The sequence below is a fragment of the Archocentrus centrarchus genome, chromosome 24 (assembly GCF_007364275.1).
Source record: "Archocentrus centrarchus isolate MPI-CPG fArcCen1 chromosome 24, fArcCen1, whole genome shotgun sequence".
NCBI classification, from domain to species: domain Eukaryota; kingdom Metazoa; phylum Chordata; class Actinopteri; order Cichliformes; family Cichlidae; genus Archocentrus; species Archocentrus centrarchus.
This window is the reverse complement of record NC_044369.1, coordinates 24,304,259-24,322,906: the sequence shown is the minus strand read 5'-3', so window position 1 is coordinate 24,322,906 and position 18,648 is coordinate 24,304,259. Positions and strand designations below refer to the sequence as shown.

The 18,648-nt window shown below is 40.1% G+C and overlaps 1 protein-coding gene across 2 annotated transcripts; it reads left to right on the top strand.

Moving 5' to 3' along the window:
* Positions 1-1,946: 1,946 nt before the first annotated feature.
* Positions 1,947-11,918, top strand: gtf2a1 (general transcription factor IIA, 1). Of its 2 annotated transcripts, none has more exons than XM_030722064.1 (10): positions 1,947-2,160; positions 3,848-3,949; positions 4,877-5,054; positions 5,281-5,345; positions 6,102-6,177; positions 6,306-6,427; positions 6,933-7,037; positions 7,840-8,139; positions 9,104-9,160; positions 10,971-11,918. In XM_030722064.1, exons 1-10 carry the CDS (start codon positions 2,131-2,133, stop codon positions 11,067-11,069), a joined length of 1,134 nt encoding a protein of 377 aa, XP_030577924.1. In that variant the 5' UTR covers positions 1,947-2,130; the 3' UTR covers positions 11,070-11,918. The 2 variants fall into 2 exon arrangements, with proteins under 2 accessions (XP_030577924.1, XP_030577923.1); XM_030722063.1 differs by having other exon boundaries at positions 9,104-9,193; positions 9,838-11,918.
* Positions 11,919-18,648: the final 6,730 nt, after the last annotated feature.

Here is an 18,648-nt window from a genome sequence, read left to right as displayed (position 1 = left end):
TCCACCAGTTAATTATTCATTTCCTTCCTCTAATCATTTAAGTTCAATACTTCTGATTAAAGCCAAGCTCCCCCTCCCTAAGGGAAAGAAGTAAAAGAGTTAAGTGTACCAAAGAGTGCCTCGGTGTCTTATCAATCTGAGTGGTGCCATTTTAGAGCCGTGTGGCAGTGGAAGCCCATTCATAATTGAAGCAGAGACCGGCTTAATCTTGAGCCAGTGCCTCCCTGTGCAGCACGCTCCCACCACAACACAACTGGAGCTAGCAGCTCCTCTGTTGCTATGCAACTACAGCAAAGAAGAAGAGGGGCGTGAGAAAAAAAAAAGTGTGCGTTCTCTGGATCTTTAGAGGGCATCTTACTACTCAGTTACAGAGAGCGAAACTCAAAGGTAGCGACGACAGTTCACGGATAACACGGCTTTGTGTTTGATCAAATCTCACATTTAGAAGCACTGATTAAACACAAAATCTTTTTTTTTCTCCATCATATCCCCCCCCCCAATTGTTCTCCATTGGAAAAGATTTAAAGTGAATCCAAAAGGCACATCCTCATCAGGAACACACAGGCCTTTAATTTCATCTCAGTGAACTCAATGAAATGAATTCAGGTGGTGTAATATGCCATTTCAGAGGAGCCGCACTGAACTGCTGAGTGGATTGATGCACACAGAGAGCTGTGTGCTCCCCGGTCTATATCATCCATATCCTCAGAATGACCAGCGAGGCAAGTTTCCATGGAGACAGAAGTGGAGGTAGCGTTCTCTTGTCAGCTCTCATTTATTGCAAAGCTTTATTGTTTTTTGGGGGGGATGAAATTTCCCCCTGGTAGTCGAGGCAAGTCTGTTTGAGAGCAAGCAAACAAGACCCGTGGATGCTGCTCATCCAAAAATTCACTTAAATCCCCTTTTATTGAATAACGTGGAAAACAGTTGCATGCTATACAAAGTGGATTGTGTATGTGTGTGTTTGTTTGTGTGTGTGTGTGTGTGTGTGTGTATGTGCTGAAATGTGAAAGAGAGAGCCTGTTCTCCCTGGGACGTGGTGTGATCACCCTCTTGTGGCCGCACGATGTTACTACGCGAACCGCACTGCCCCACTTAGAAGCATTACAGGTGCAGTCATGGAGCTGATAAAGGTCAAACTTCTTCAAGCAGCACCTGTGTTGTATTAAAGTATTAAAGTGTGCACCAGTGGTGTAGGAAGTATTCAGACTCTCTATTTAGGGGTTAAAGTAGTACTGAGCTACCACAGGGTGCAGCTATTAAAAGCAAACAGCATTCAAACTGTTAGTGCTGTTACTACAGTTACTGGTGTTAATGCATACATAAGCTATATTTGTTACATTATGAGTGCAGCCCCTCAGACCATCCACTGTCTGAAACAAGCTGTTTTAGCATCTGACTGGCTGCCCCTCACAAACCCCTGAGAAAAGCTGTCTAATGCCAAATATTAAAACCAGTGTGAGCCTGAGCTTTTAGCTCATTATTTGTACATATGCTGAACCCATTATTTGAAACTTTGGCCATGTTTATTATGAGCATCCACTATTGTCTGACTAATGTCTGTTGCATGTGCAGGTAAAAAAAAAAGAAAGAAAGAAAGAAAAGAAAAATGAAAAGAAGCTCAATACTATATGCTAATAATTGTATTAAATAATTATTAAATAATTTTACTAGCGTTTAGTATGATCGACTACTTTTATCTATTTATTACTCTATTTTTAATTCCTCATATTGATCGGAATATTTACAGTTTGCCTAATTTAGTAAACAAGATCCCAGTGCATTAAGCTAATGAGATCGGCAGTATTGAACTACATTTCCCAGAAGCAACCTTATCGTTCGGGCGTCATACACGGCGCGAAATCTCGCGCTATGTGCGACCTGACCCTGCCCTATGTCTCGCGCACTCGCAGCTTCATCGCTCAGTATATAAAGCAGGACAACGACGGACGGAGGACGGCTGGGGAGTCGCAGCCCGGGATTGTAAATAAGACCGCCTAAACTGTGTTTTATTTACAAAAGTGATGCCGGCTGTTTTAAAATATCTTTCCCAGTTGTTTTAAATCGTTTTTCGTAATTTTTGGCTCTATTCCTCGCCTATTTCCGTGTGGTTTTTACACTACGCGTATAATGGCGAGCTCGGCTAACTCGAACCCAGTGGTAAGGATCAATCTCTAAGGATTGTCAGCGGGGGGAAATGGGGGTAAAGTTATTGGAAAGCTGTCGACGAGCTGGTTTTATGTATTGCAGGAAAAATTAATGTGATTTAACAAACACTTCACTGTTCTATATCTATTAAAAGGAATATTTTAAGTTTCAGTCAATCGGCCATTATAGTCAGTTTTCGAAACTAGATAGTTCTTTCATATGAAACCATCTTGGAGGAGGAATGGCTTACTTTAGAGAGGCAGTAATTTCAGTTAAAATAAGAACATGAGAAGAAACTGGTGTAGGAACTGAGGTTTAGTGATAAACATGTATTATTAGTTTACTGGCTTATCGACAGGTTGAAGCTTTCACTAGTACGTGGACATAGTAATGTCTATAACGCGTATGGCTGAATTCAGGTGGACGCTTGTGCTGCCAGTTGTCAAAAAATTCTCGTTTGTTCATAGAAGGAAGAAAATGTTTAAGTTTTATTATTGGATTGCTTATGAAATACAGATGTACGCAAAGCACATTGTCATCATCCACTGCGAGAGCGTTAAGCGTATATATTTATATTTGTATATTAAAGCCTCCTCAGTCGAAAGTCGTCAACGTTCAGCCAACTGCCTCATCATTGTCCACCATTCCACGACCAGAACGCAGGATAGCCGCCCCAAACCACCTCTGTAACCCATACCATATCAAATTTGTCCTTGCTACCTGCCAGCAGAGCCAAAATATTTAGCCAAAGCTGAGCACCGATAAGGCATTACACCGAAAATGTCCTTCACATTCCGCCACATACTGTTTAAAGAACAAGGCTGTCGAGAGCGCGCTCTGCCGCTCCGTAAAATGGCTTCCACGTCTCCCTTCTCTCGGTTCTGGCCCTCCTCCTTTCCGCTCCCTGGTTTTATACAGCCATATTGGCTCTCTAATATAGACTGCCCGGGATGGGACGGTGCTACTCGACGCTACGTCACCGGCTCTACATATAAACAGCAGACTGAGCTTTAAATAGTGGAGAAGCAGACAGGCCGAGGGGGAGGGCAGGCGAGCCCGAGGTCTGCGCTGCGGACATCGGGGCAGCGCAGTCGCCTCCGTCTATGTCGTGTTTTTTTTTTTTTTTTTTTTTTTTTTTTTTTTTTTTTTTTTTTTTTGTAGCTTTATATATTGAAACGGGGCCGTCGCGTCCTGACAGACTTCTAAACGTTATGGGTTTGTTTTTGCTTTCCCACCGTGCGTGCAACGGTGTCCTCCGGGGGCATAATGTAAACCTTGGTAGGGGGTAACATGTAGGGCTGGTTTGTACGAGTTAGCAAAACAAGCCACGCAGTGTGGTGCGAACGCTGTAGCCAAAACCCAGAGTTGATCTGCCCATGTTCAACTGCTATTATCACAATGTTAAACTAATTAAAACCTATGTGGCGAGGCGTAAATGAATGTTATCATTAACATCATCAGTTGTGCATTTAGTATTTTGGTGCTGTGATGGCAGCTTGGAAGCCCAAAGAGCAAATCTCAGCTTGTTAAATACACCGAGGGCTCGTTTTTACATCCAACTAAACTCATAACGGTCAATCCTGATCATACCAGACATGTTTATTTTTAACTGAAAAATATAAAAGTTTCTCTGCAGCATACTGTAAAAGTTTCTTTCCTCTTTCTTTCTTTTTTTTTTTTTTTTTGCGTTTCCTCATAGCCTAAGTTATACAAGTCTGTGATAGAAGATGTGATCACCGAGGTGCGAGAGCTGTTCCTGGACGAGGGAGTTGATGAGCAAGTTCTTTTGGAGCTGAAAACGGTAACTGACCTTATCAGTATTGAACCTGTATGAAGTGACTACAGGGGGAATGCTGTTACTGCAGAGGTGTGCTTTTTTGTACTGCATTGTACAAGGGGAGTAACTTACAAAAACAGTTTCTCCCGTACTGTAAATATGTATGTCTTTTTGTAAGAGTGCCTTGTTTGAATTTATTGTCTAATAAAATACTGTTATATACTGTTACATTTTTAGCAACTTAATTTCCAAATATCCACAGCAGCTACTGAACATTTTAGTTTTAAAACCTGTAACTTTGACTGTCTTTCACTGCCAGTATCCACACCATCCTGACGTTTTAGGACCCATAAAACGGAGCGCTTTGCAAAGACTGCTGACCTGTTCTTAGCTGTCTGGTTGGACAGAAAAAAAGAGACTTTTGGAAATCCATGTTAACTTTCTGATTAAGTCACAAAAATGTCATCCATGTTGTACGGGTACTTTTTCCAGTTCCCATGGTTTCTTTTGGTGATGTTCAGTTTTCTGCTGCAATTGCCACTTTCTGTAGGTCTGTACTACTATTACACTGACATGCCTGTGATTTGCTGAAAAAGTGGAGTGTGAACACCAGTTAAATGGCATATCATCCAGTGTGGTGTGTACACCACATGCGCTTAATTCAAGTGGAAGATATGGCACATACGCCCACATGGATCACATGATTGACACAAACACAACCAAGCAAAAGTTCTATCTTAATTTCTTGAGTTAAAGTGGTTGATTAAAATCATCAGCATGAATGGTCAGTGTGGTGTATTTACACGCCTGTTAATGACTAAATCTGTGCTAAACACTTGCCTGGATGGAGATTTTCTTTTGGAAATATTTTAGTATGGAGGTAAATTAAGTCTGAGGCAGCCTTCTAACAAATTACTTTGTGCTGCCTCCTGTTTCTGTTTGTTTCTACAGCTGTGGGAGAACAAGCTGTTGCAGTCCAAGGCAGTGGAGGGCTTCCATACTGAGGAGCAGGCAGCCCTGCAGGCCGCTCAGCAGCAGCAGCAGCAGGTTCAGCAGGTCCAACAAGTCCAGCAGGTGACCCAGCCAGCTCAGGCCCAGCAAGTCATACTGCCGCCCCAGCAACAGCAAGGTTAGCCAGCAGAGGCCCACAGTGGTTAAAAACACCTAAGAATGCCTTTTTGGACCCAAAAAAATGTCACCCGCAGCTTTGAATTATTTGCCAGACCTGCATAGGAAATGATAAATGCTCAGTGATTTTGTGCATTTTTTTTTTTTTTGTGCCCTACACTTTTAGGATAATGTGAGGAATTTTAGTTTTGTTTCTTGGTATGACTTGAACATGTTTCTTTCCACAGCTCCCCAGCAGCAAGTCATTGTTCAGGACCCTAAGATTCTACAGCACATGAGTGCAACGGGGATGGTGAGCAGATCATATGCATGCAAAAGAAATTAAATCATTGCTCAGGGTGGGAGCAGTTAGTTGTTGAGTAAAATAAAAAGTAGCAGTCGAATCTATAACCAGACATATGACCCTGCAAGGTGCAAGTGACACATTTTCTTTGAGTAGGCATTCAGAAAGAAGAGGGTGTAGGATCTTCATGGGGCTCTGCAGGCTTTTTCCTCAGTGTAGAATAACTGGTCAAGCATCACACAGATGGGGCAGTAGGACTCGGAAGAGATTAAAGGACTATTTTAATATCCAGGACTACAGTGGATATAAGCCACCAGTAATACTGCTGTGTCTAATACATACTGACACAGCGCACCTTTCCTTCATCAAGTAAAATATGTGGGAAATCTTTTCTGCATCTGCAGCAACAGCACTTAATATTGAACGGGCCATCTGTTCACGTGAAGCTTTATATGTTTGCTATTTTTTAAAATTTATTTTGGTATAATCCTCAAACAACTCTTTTAAGCTTCACTTGCCAATTTTTAATCATTCTCCATTGAGCTTTGTAGATAAAATGAGTGAGTACAAACACAAATGCTGCTTTTATCGTTTCAGTCAATGGAATATGAATATTAGGACTTTAAATTGTGGGGAGGTTTAAAAAAATTAAGTACTTAACTCTGAAGTCTTTCATTCTTGAACCCTGAAATCTCCTGCTTCTTTAATATTTTGCACGCTTGTTTCAGTCACTGATTTTACGTGTGTTCTTCTTTTCTCCTCTAGAGTGCAGCGGCTACCGCAGCAACTCTTGCTTTGCCCACAGGGGTCACCCAATACCAACAACTCATCACCAGCCAAGGTAAAAAAAAAACATATTCATCTCTACATCAAATTGCAAAGAAATACTCCTGTTTTGCCATAATATCATAATGTGCAGATAATATTTACAAGACATGTATGCCCACGCTTTGTTTTGTGATGTCTCAGGTCAGATCTTGCAGGTAGTCCGTGCTGCCAACGGGGCTCAGTACCTCATCCAGCCCCAGCAGCAGATTCTCCTGCAGCAGCAGATGCAACCTGGTGGCGTGCAGGCACCAGTAATACAACAGGTAACTGTCACGCAGAGGGAAATGTCTGGATTTGATAGGATGTAATGTCTTTGAAAAATAAAGACAAATTAAGAAAGGTGGTCTGGTTTATCTGTCTTAATCAGTGCACTGTCTATTTGTGACAAGTAGGTTAAATAAGGCTGCATATCTGTGGGCCCTGTGGTTCTGACACAGTGGAAGAATCAATTCTTGGAAAAATAACCTCGAAATATGTAAGAAGAAGTGCCATGAAAAACATAAAATGATTCTGGGAAATCAGGAGGATGCTGATTGCTCAGACCTGACCACTTTCCCCCAAAGAAATATATCCATGACTCTGCTACTTGTGACTTTCTCAAATTAAAAAAAAAAAATGCACTTCTCATCAAAAATCAACTGCTGTCAAATTTAATTGATTCAATTTAAAATAAGTCAATTAAGATGTTACAGATTTTTTTTTGCATTTTCAGATGTAAATCTCCTTTACATATCATGTTCATTTTCCTCTAATTTAATATCTGTCTAGGTTCTGGCTCCTCTGCAGGGAGGCCTGCCCCAGCAAGCAGGAGTCATCATACAGCCGCAGCAGATTGTCTTAACCCCAGGAAACAAAGTCCAAGGCAATACACAGGTCAGAACTACAATTCCTCTGTGACCAATTTCATTTAAGTCGTAAGGAAGTGCCTTACATTCTAGCAATGATTCCTCCATTTCTGTTCTGTTTCTTTAGCAGCGTTTTTTCTTTTCACATTTTGTAGAGATATTAAAGTGTGGGGTTTCTTTTTGTGTTGTTGTTTTAAAGGACTTCTGTGCAAGCTCTGAAAAACCATTCACAGTAACACTTTGTGCAAGATAGCATCGATCATCAGTACTGTTTGAAATTATACATCCGTTAGTGTCACAAATCACGTTCGCTGATGAAGCTGGCAAACTAGCATTTCCACTCAGATGTGGTTTTGCTGTCAGTAAGTTTAGTAAGGAAGATTTGCTTAGCTCACTTAGCGACACTGCAAAAACTGGTGATTTTTAATTTGTAATATTGGCTTTTAAACTAACTTGAACCTGGCCAGTTAAGTTACCAGATCAGCCCCCAGTCTGGACCACCTTTTCCACTCGAGATAATGTTTTGCTACATGAGATAGATTGATGTTCCTGTTTTATAACATGGCAACTATTTGACTAGCCTTACCTTGCTTACCATTAATATTGTTACCATAAAAATGCTGTATGAGAGAGGTGTGAAAGGTCTTATTTCTCCAGGTTGTGTTAGTCTGTTCAGATATTGGTAAAAAGCATTTAATACATAGGAAAAAAGGCATTAAGCACATTTAAAATTGTGTTTCGATGTGATGAACTAAAGTCACACATGAAAGCCAGACCAATATCATACAGACTTACTTGTTTTTAAACTTTGGGGTTCTTTTTACCATCAGGTGATGCAGGCAGCAACTATGGCACCACAGCCTGGTCAGGCAGCAGCTCAGGTCCAGCAGGTTCAGCAGGCCCAAGGTGCAACTGCGCCACAAGCGCCGTCACAGCCCCAGGCCCAACAGCAGCAACAGCCTCAGCCCCAGGCCCAGCCTCAGCCTCAGGCGCAGCAGGCTCCCATGATGCTGCAGGTAGACGGAACCGGAGACACCTCCTCGGATGAGGACGAGGATGAGGAGGAGGAGTATGATGAAGATGATGAGGAGGAGAAAGACAAGGATGGAGAGGACGGGCAGGTTGAAGAGGTGAGCAAGGGATGAAAAATGAATGTAGTACATGTCAAAGTTTTTCACTTTATTAAGAAGTAACAGCTGGTTTGACGAGGCTTTTAAAACTGGCCACATGAAATAAGCGTCCAATTTTCTGCCCTCCTTCAGAGGAGGTCACTTGTTTGTGACGTCACCTGCGTTTAGATTGGTTCCCTGTATGTCTTACTTTCATAGTGTAATTCTGACAGGAAATTGAGGAAAAATGAAGGCTTGATTGTGCAGCTAAAACAGGAAGAGCATGATGTTTTTATTTTACCCAGTAGCTAGCAGCAGCTTTCCACAGGTAGCTAAATGGGGGATGTTGGAACAATTGAAGCAGCTATGCAAACTTGGCAAAAGAAAACCCATTGTCATAATTGGCACCGGGCGGGGAGAGAGCACTACAAACTGAGAGCAAAACAAAAGCAGACCTCGGTCAGGCATTCACTGGACAGAGAGAGCTCCAGGACTTGAGTGGTGGTGACGTCATGTGATCACGATGTAGCTCATTTATAGTCTGACATTATCATGTGACGTCTGCATTTGTTTTTTTAATTCAAAAATTATTATAACAGCATCAGTTTGTGGAGACTGTCTTGGCAGACTAAATGCACAAGTAACCTAATCTTTTGTTTCTTACCCTGAGAGAATTGAGGTGATTCTGCTTCAGGGGTTAGACTATAAAAATATCATCTCTGTGGCACTCTGTTAGCCTGATACATCCAGCTGCTTTTTAAGTGATCCAGTCAGAACCACAGCAGCACAGAGGTTTCGGGGGTGAAAAGCTGTTTAATGTTATTTTACAAAGGTTGTTCTGTAGTTTTTCTAGCTTTGCTACTGAAGATTTTATTAGACTTTAACACCACAGGTTACTTTGGCAGGTATTTGTCTTTAAGTGTCACTTTTGCCAAAAAAAAAAACAAAACTTTGATTCATCTCATTGGTTTGGTTTCCTACTCAGGAGCCGCTGAACAGCGGAGACGACGTCAGCGACGAAGAGGACCAGGAGCTGTTTGATACAGAGAATGTAGTGGTGTGCCAGTATGACAAGGTAGGAGCTGATTTATTCTGAGAGGCTGCAGTGTATCAAAACCTGCCGGTGTGGATAAATATGCAAGTGTCTTTTTTGTAATTCTAATGCATCTCTTGATATAGAGCCTCCTGTGCTGGGGCCTTTTGGCTCCACCATCCAGACAAAGGCATCAACACTGAGTCTTGCAGAAGCAGTGAAAATGAGAGATTATAAAATAACAGAGTGGAGCAGTTTTACTGCATTAATGTGATTTGTACTTACTAAATCACTGTCAGACTTTGCTAATTTCATTCAGGGCTGCTGTAGATTGAAGGACGGGGCTTAAACAGTTTTTCATGGCAGCTTCCATCTCACTTTTGGGAATAAATGTTAGAAACAGTTTAAGAGGTATTTCACATTCTTCTGTTGTGAGCCTTCACTGTTGGACTTAGCTAGATCCTCCTTTACCGAGCTTTTGGTTCCCATCATAAAACATTAAGTTATTACAGTATTTGATGCTAATTCAGTGGAGAAAATAGTCACTGCTGGTTAATATCACAGTAAATTTGTCTGGCCTCAGTGTGCAGAGGCTAAAGACATCAGACTGTGTCCACCGTAAGCTGAAACAGTGTCCATCTGTCCTTGACGCCTACAACATTCATTTCCTTCTCTTTACTCTGCAGATTCACAGAAGTAAGAACAAATGGAAATTCCACCTGAAGGATGGGATCATGAATCTGAACGGGAGAGACTACGTCTTCTCCAAAGCCATTGGGGATGCCGAGTGGTGAAGCAGAAAAACGGAGGGAAAGCAAGCGGGAGCAGGATCTCTGTAACTCCTTCTATCCAGTTAACAGACACTTTAGCATCCTTCCATATCCTGTGACTGGATTCATTCAGGAAACTATTTCTGAGACTCCGAGAACTCTTGAGACAAACCCAAAGGACTGTGAGGTACTGTAAAACCCGGGTGTCCTCAAAAAGCACTCGACTAGCCTTGCGGGATGAGAAACCAACAGAGGAAGGGAAAACCCGCGAGCCGAGCGTCGTTTATTTCTTCTTCCAGGCTTCTCTGCCTTTTTTTTTTTTTTTTTTTTTTCTCTGAGAGAATTCACGTAACTTTGGAAAGAAAGCATTTCACATCATACAGGTGTAGAGGACCAGGGTGACCTCAGCTTCCCTGCCACATGAGGTCAGAGGTCATTCATTATAACCCCCATAGATGAGAAACACCTTTGTAATGCACTGTAGTCGGTTGACTGGATTGACTCGTGTCTACATTCATGTCCAAACTTAGTGCCACCAGTCAAGTCGCTGCCTTTAGAATGACCAGAATCACCATTTTGGCTTTTTTTGGGGGGGATCCTAATTCTGAATTCACGTTTATGAAAATGGTGCTCCAGAGTGTTTTTATGTAGTTAACCTATTGTTTTAAACATTTTTAAAAATGTGTTTAATGAAGGAGTTTAAAAAAAAAAAAAAAAAGTAAGTAAAATAACAATCTTAAAGTAATTCGTATTTGCATAAAGGCATTTTTTTTTTTTTTTTAATCTGCGCAGCATTTAACCCAAAAATACTGCCCCTCCTTCCCCATATTGGCTTCTCTGGAGCTTCATTCCATCTTTATTGATTTTTTTAATTTTTTTTTTAATAGAGAGAGCAACACTGAATTAATTGAGAATTGTATAAAAGTGTCTGAGTTTGTCCTGTTGGTGTATCTTTGCTTTTATTTTTGGTTCTTTACAGCTGTCAGAAAATTTGCACTGTCTGTTTATCAGTGTGTTGTGAAGTCAGTCAGTCCATTTAATCAATAGCCACAGAGTTCTCTGTTTTGTGTGTGTGTGTGTGTGTGTGTGTGTGTGTGTGTGTGTGGGAGAGCGAGAGAGGGACAGTGGCTGACTGTACAGACACGTGAGGTGTGTGTGTTGTTGCTTTTCTCTGAAAAGATTTTAGTTTATTTCTCTTTTATACCCTATAGTCAAAATGTCAGAGAACAGTGAGGGCGGTGTCCTTTGTTTTTCTCCTATTTATTCCTGAAAGTTCATAATTTTTTTTTTTTTAAACGGTTGGAAAGCCGCACCAAACTGTGCTCTTATAATCTAAAGTGTTCCTTTTTTTTTTTTTTTTTTCTTTTTTCGTCTGTTAGCTGGACAAAAGCTGCACAGCGCTGTGTTCCAAACTCTTTCGTCCACCATATGTTCTCTGCTTTCATTTTATTCACGGCTTTTAAATTGAGAATATTTTCTATCCAAGTGAGTTTAAATTGAGGGGGGCTCCTGTGTGTGTCTGCAGCTTGTTTTTAGTTCCCCTGTTGCAGCAAATTGAAATAAAGTATACATGTTTTTTGACTGTGGTGTCGATTTGGTCGTTGGTTGGCTCCATAGAGTAGTGTGTGTGTGTGTGGGTGTGTGTGTGTGTGTGCGCGCTTTTTGTAAAGAAACTTAAGCAGCACAAAGAAAACACTGATATGGGACCTGATGGAGAAAAAAGAAGAGGATGACTTTTCACCTGATCTAGTTGGAATAGGATGAATTGTTTTACATACAAGACCAAGGGAGGGATTTCCACACATTAAATAAACTATTAGTAATAAAAAACAAAGACCCCCCCCCCCCAAAAGATAGCTCATTTACCTTTCTCTGTTCATTTCCATATCTAGATGTCGCGTGTGCCTTTTGAACTTTAGTTAATTTTGTTTGTTTTGGGATTCACACATGCTAGACTGAAAAGGATGTCTTATTAAAATGTGCTGTCTGCTCTATAATCATTTTGTCGTGTGTGTGTGTTCTAACTGCTCTTCAGATTAATGAACTGTACTGTTGGTATTCATGTAATTTTCTCAAACTAAGTTTGGAATCAAACTCGAGGTTGTGCTTTGAATACATAAAGTTGTCTTTTGCAAAAAAAAAAAAGAAAAAATTAAAATTAAAATTTTGCATTATTTTTCTGGCCTAAATCAGTGTCACTGTCAGCCTTTTTTACCCTCCAAGTCTTCAAATCCTTCCTACTGCTTTAACATACCTGGTCAACTTTACTGGTACTGCTACACTAAAAGCAACTTTTAAAAATTTACCAATTAATTGTGGCAGCAGATGAACATTTTGATTTGTTATAAAAAACTGAAATCACTTTTAGACTTTTTTTTTTTTATATAGATTTTACTACTGTTAATCAGAATATCAGTGGCTCCACCAACTGGAGGGGTTGTTGTGTAAGGTACTGAACCCCAATTTGGCTGCATTGTATCCATTGGAGTGTGTGTGTGTGTGTGTGTGTGTGTGTGTTTGATAATTAGAAAGCTCTTAAAGGGATAAATTAAAGAACTACAGTATATGAACGGGGTTTCTAGTAAAAAGCGTTGAGACTGGTCAGAGTAGAAAAGTGCTGTATTGAGGTTTCTTGCATAACAACATGCACTCAATGCTCGAGAGCTGTCCACCATATTAGTTGTGATAGAACCACCGGTAGTGAGGGGAAAAAAAGGTGTATTCCCTGAATGGTTGCTGGAGGTTGCGCTTCGATTGCTTTGGTTGCTAGCAGGTTCAAAAAGTGTGGCACAAACCGGAAACAGCGAACGCCCGCCTTAAAAATAAAAGTTGTGCCTCATAGTCTCCAGTTCCAGCTTGTGTTGCACTTCTGGTAGGCGAGTAATTATAAGCTGTAATAAGTTGTCTTCTATGCAAGCTACGGGTGACTGCAGCAATCTGCTGGCAGCCAAAGCATTACCAGTGAGGTTTTTCATGCACCATATACCACATTGTGACCAGTTTCACCTTGCAACTGAACAATTTTCCCTTGTAACCAGATGGTCATCAGCTGGTCTCTAGAACTGTGTGACTGGGGCCTTATTCATTGCTACAATATGACATATCCAAAATGGTAGAAAGGTTAGTGGTCATGTGACTGCAAAATCATGTGTTTATCTATTATATGTATTTCATAATTCATTACTTAGCCTACAAGTGTTATGTTAGTTTAATCTATTTAACCATTGTTTAGAATTGTTTTAGCTATTATGCAGGGTTTCTGCACATAATTTAATTCATTAATTTAAAAACGAAGCCTTAATTTGTATTAAATTTTTTTTAAATCAATCAAAAACAAACTAAAGCAGAACCCTATCCTCCTGTGATTAATCAAAATATAACATTAATATAAAAGTCATGACATTACAGACCCATTTCATAATAGAAAAGACTTCAACAGAGATCTTATTGCCTTTTGCAAAACTATTTTGCCCTAATTTCCATGATAAACAAATTAGAGAAAGTACATACTGCACTCTTGGACAAGGGTGTATACTACATAATGTTTTTATTTATATAATCTACATAATCTGCTGATATCAATGCATTATGTGTAACATTACTATAATCATAAGGCAACCATGATGTTTACATTTGACTATAATATTGCTGAGCGGTAGGTATGGCTTTAATATTCCTCAATGATGAGTCATAGCCTGTACAATTTATGGCCGTGAGTCATCCCTGACCGACATGTTAGACAATGCTCAGCCAATCAGAAGTTGGCATCACAGGCTAATCAATAAGGCTGCAGCCTAAATTTATGTTACTATATTGTCTGCTACTAGTGATGACAAAGATTTTTGTGGCATGACTAAAACTGGTTCTATAAATATAATGAGGTATGTTGTATTTTGAGTAGAAAGTCAGTGACATTTCACATGATGGGAATCGAGGAAAAACCACTTTTTTTTTTTGGCAAACTTGCTAACGAGCTAACGCCTCAAACACTTACTATTCCAAGGACAGCGGGGATTATATTCAGTTGCTTACATTTCTGTAGACACCATGCGTGAGTAGTCGTTCCTGTGATACATCTTTGAAGTATGTAGTTGGTGCATTTTTGTCCAGTGTCTTCAGGGATGAGTCAACACAGTCAGAAAAATTTTTTTTTTAAAATGGGCAGGCGTGTGGATGTCTGCGAGGACTATCACACTCACCATGCTTCAGTCCGACAGACGTGTTTGGGATCCGACTGAATATGTGCAATATGGATTTAAGTCAGCAGGATTCAGATTTCTTGATTGAAGTGTAATCTTGGCATATTCTGTCTTTGTCGCTGCATAAGACCTCTGTGGGGTCACTTCCATGCATTTGCTGAAGCCTGCATGAGACCTTGAATCTGCATCAGCCAATCTTCTCTTCCATTTTTCTATAACCCACCATCTGGATGGCTGTCAGGGTTTGCACAGCATGGGCGTATTCCCGGCTTTTCCTCTAATTCCTACTCAAACTGACACAATCCCAGTGTATTTCCTTTCAGGTAATTATGAGATAAAGGTGTGGTGCAGTCGGGGATCAAAGCCGAATCAGAAACTACATGGAGATTTTTGCACTTGATTGTAAATGGATTTGAGGGCAGACTGTCACATCTATAATATATCACACTTCAGCCCTGAATAGACCTAGTGGAAGAGCAGTGTATCCCTGGCTGCTTCTGATGAAGTGGGCTCTCTTGCTTCTCCTGGACACTCAGACATAAGAGTCTGAGCTGCTGGCAACTGAGGCTTATAATGAGGCCCTGGAGGCCCTGTCTTGCTTAGACTGTACAGCTTTCTCTGCTTACCAGCTAACCTGTGGTGACTGACAATCAGATAGATGGCAAAACAGAGTGGAGCAGAATAGCAGGGCCTGCTGGCCGTGACATGTAGAGTTTACCAAAATCTTAGAAAACAGCAAGCTGGGGGACAAAAGAGGAAGACAGGACAAAAAACCTCTATGTATTGCTAATGGAGATTCCTTCAATCCTGGCTTTGGCTCCAGTATTTCAAGACGTCGTCATTTTTCTTTTTCTTATAGGCCTACTTTAAAAAGCCAATTACATATACAGTAAAACAGATGATTGCTGAATTCCTTGGACATGTCTTTGCTATTCTTGCAGGATTTCTGCTGCAGTAAACTTACTGAGTTGATTCAGTCATTCTTACATGAATGAAAAACTAATTTTGAGTCACAGGTTACAAAGTTCCCGAGAAGTCACAAGCTGTATTAAAGTGAGGTTGCAAGTTTTTTTTAGTGTCTGAAGCCTTGTGGTGTGTGATACCTCTTTCAGCACCTTTCAGAATTGTAAGATTTTTTTTTGTATCTTTAAGTGAGAAGGTATTGTAATGAAATTACCTCTGTGTGTGCTTTTGTCCTCCTATTTGAACTGCATTGATTTCTTGCATTGTTAAAAAAAAACAACTTAAATAAGCACATTATATGAAGTAGTTAGTTTTGAGTATATTCCAACCTTAAAGTCATCAGTTTCAATACTTTTGTCTGACTCAAAAGTCATGAGATTTGAATCCATATGGGGCAGAAAGCTGTCTGCCATCTTCAGCTAAATCTGCAAATACTAAGTTGCAAAGTCTGCAAATCTGCACTCTTAGTTCGCCTCGGCTGCTAAACGCCCCAGAACTTCTCTGCTTTCCTTAAGAAGTAAAAACACCTCTTTACAAGGATCATTGCAGCAGCTGTTAGACTGTTGAGTAGCAACTGCAACCACCATACCCTTAACCATTTGGTAATGCTTTATATTAAGGTCCATGTAATAAGCATTAGTAAATAGGGAGTAAGGCCCTTATAAGTGCTTATAAATTGCTTATTAACATATGGCAGTTTATTAATTTAACAAAGCTTTGAGTTTATTTTACTACTTATTAGGTCATTGTTAAACCTTTACTAAGTTTTTGTGTTTTTATTGGAGATAACACGTAACAACTGTTTTTGCAGTGACCGAATCTAAAGTGAGATCATGTCAGGACTGATTAAAAATCTATTTTTAAATGCACAGAAATGCTACCAGTTCTCTTGAAATTTAGATTTCTTTTTACTTTTAACTGCCACTCAAGTGACATCTACACGCAGCCACAAAGCTCAGGTTATGAGGCTATAAAAGCCTCATAAGTGTTTGGCCAAAAAGTACCTCATCATTTTTTTTTTTTTTTTTTACAATTATTTCATCTCAGTGATTAGAAACAGATGCCTTATCTATGCAGCATTAGAGTGGGTAAAACACTATCTACTGTTCCAGTGCTGCTTGTTCACAGGATTCAAACAGCATTTTTTCCTGCCGTCACTGCTATATGTCCTCCACGATAATTCACAAATGTGCAAAAGACACAGCAAAAACATCCCAGGAACACAAAGAGAGTTTTCACTTAAAAGACACAGTTTTAATACCCAAACCAACATGTAATCAGTTTAAATAAATAGGCCAGAGTATAATGCTAGCTAATAAGCTCACTTTGATACTGGTAGGCTCCAAAACTCTTAAAATAATCTTCAGAGATTACAGTTTGTGCATCCAAATGACAAAGCCAGAACTAGTTTATGTTATTCCATTAGCTAGCTCAAACCTGAGCTTGCCTGCTAGCTTAGTCTATCAGTTAGTTAGCTTACCTCAAACTGCTCTTACAGTCTTTTAGTCATTTCAGTTAGTAAAAGAACATTAAGTTTTACCATTTACATTCAGTTAAAAAGAAAAATACATCTGTGTGCCAATTTCTGACCTGGTTCCTTCCCCACCTTGCCATCCATATATCGCTGCATGCTGATTTAGGTTAATTATCAGACACGATGCTAAACTCATTTTAGTTGATGTTTGAATTATTAAGACAGAAATGTGTGAAATATATGTATGTTGAAGATGACTGCATGGAGTGTGCCGGTGCTGTTAATAAGTACATAATATCATGATTAGCCTTATAAAGGCATAGTTTTCCCTTTAGACCTTGTAGCTGCAATAAATTGTAAGTAGGCTTAGTTCAGTGCATAATGAAGTATATGTTAATTCTAAAAAAAAAAAAGCAACGAAAAAGAATAACAAAGGTTTAACAGTATTTAATAAATTAGTAGGTTATAAGTTGCTAAGCATTTCAAGGTGTTGATGCTATTATAAGCACTTTATTAAGTCTTATTAATAATAAACATCTTAAACAACATCTTAAAAGTGCCTTATTATTCTTAATTAACACTTATGACATCAACCTTAGTATTAAATGTTACAGTTTTTAACAAATGTAACTGCAAAGGTTGTAGATGTAAATATGAAACTCATTTCCTGGGACTTTGATGAGTGAAACCACCTGCAGAACAACAGAGGAATGAGTGTTTTCATTGACTAAAGCCCTGTGGGTTCGCTCTGATTATCATTCAAGAGCTTTCTGTGAGACAGAGGAACTTGACTCTTCAAGAGGACCATCCACGCCGACTGGGCCATGGAAAAACGTAAGGAATGACGCCATAAATGCAGGGATTCAAACTCGATGCATACTCGAAGGCTTTGACCTCCTCAGTTCCTCTGTTCATGACTCTTTTCCCACTGTATTTGAGTTTGGCAACCTAATCCGGTGTTAGCGAGGTGCATCGTCGGGGACGGGCCTGCTTATTTGAGGAACGGCTTGGAGATGAGTTTATTTGCAATACTGGGAGAGGAATGATCTGGGAGGCCTGAGAACCAGCTAGAAGAAGAATGTCAAAATAAATCCAGTTCACAGTCTCATTGAGTTTGTTTGGCTCTGTCTATTAATTGGGCCATGACCATACCCACAAGTCTTTGTAAAATTCCATATAATAATTTGGGAAAACCCTTGATTCTGCAGGTATATGGTACTTCCACAAGTAGCTTTGTGTTCACCCAGACGCCCACGCAAATGTGCAGAGACTTTGATTTTTATCAGTCTTGTCGTGCACATACTCCCGAACAGCGCGTTAACACTAGCTGGCAGTGGAGGGAGGCGGCCTCTCATGTAGGCAGCCAGGCCCATCATGCTCCAGCTCAGAGTGCTTTGCATTTGAAGGGTCCGCGCTGGCTTGCTGTTAATGGGTGATTGGAAGGGATGGACCTGAAGCTGTGGAAAACATTCAACTGAAAATGATGTACTGTCCGCTCGGAATTTACCACGAGAGCGAGGTCTGGAACACAGTGAGCAGATGCCACTTTTAATTTTTCCAACTTTAAAAGTAGAAACCCTTCCAGTTCGTGAGGTTTAGAATGATACAGAGTTGGGAATGTTGCACTATATTTTCCATACGGACACAAACTGCAGCAATCTCAATGTCTTCAAGACAAACACGGAAGCAAAATTAAAAAAGGTTTGAATTCATCCCTATTCGCCTTGCTCATCTGTAAATTTGCTTGAAAAAAAAAAAAAAGGAAAAACAAATGCTAACCAGATGTTAAGCTGCCATTAGCACAGGGTTTCCTTTAATGTGTAATGGCTCAGTATCGCCCGAGTTCACGTGTCTCAGGTACATTAGCTTTAAACCCTCTGAAGAGGCAAAGCTATTCGCTGATTTTACAAGTCGCTAGTTTCCACACAGAGGGATGGAAAAATACCACGACCATACTAGAAAAACAACCATGACATTCCAAAGGAGACACACAGCTTTAGCAGTATGCATTAATGATTAACATACCAGTGTGTGATTTGTAGAAACTGCTAATAATCACATGTTTCCAAGGCACGAGAATGGATTTTTCTG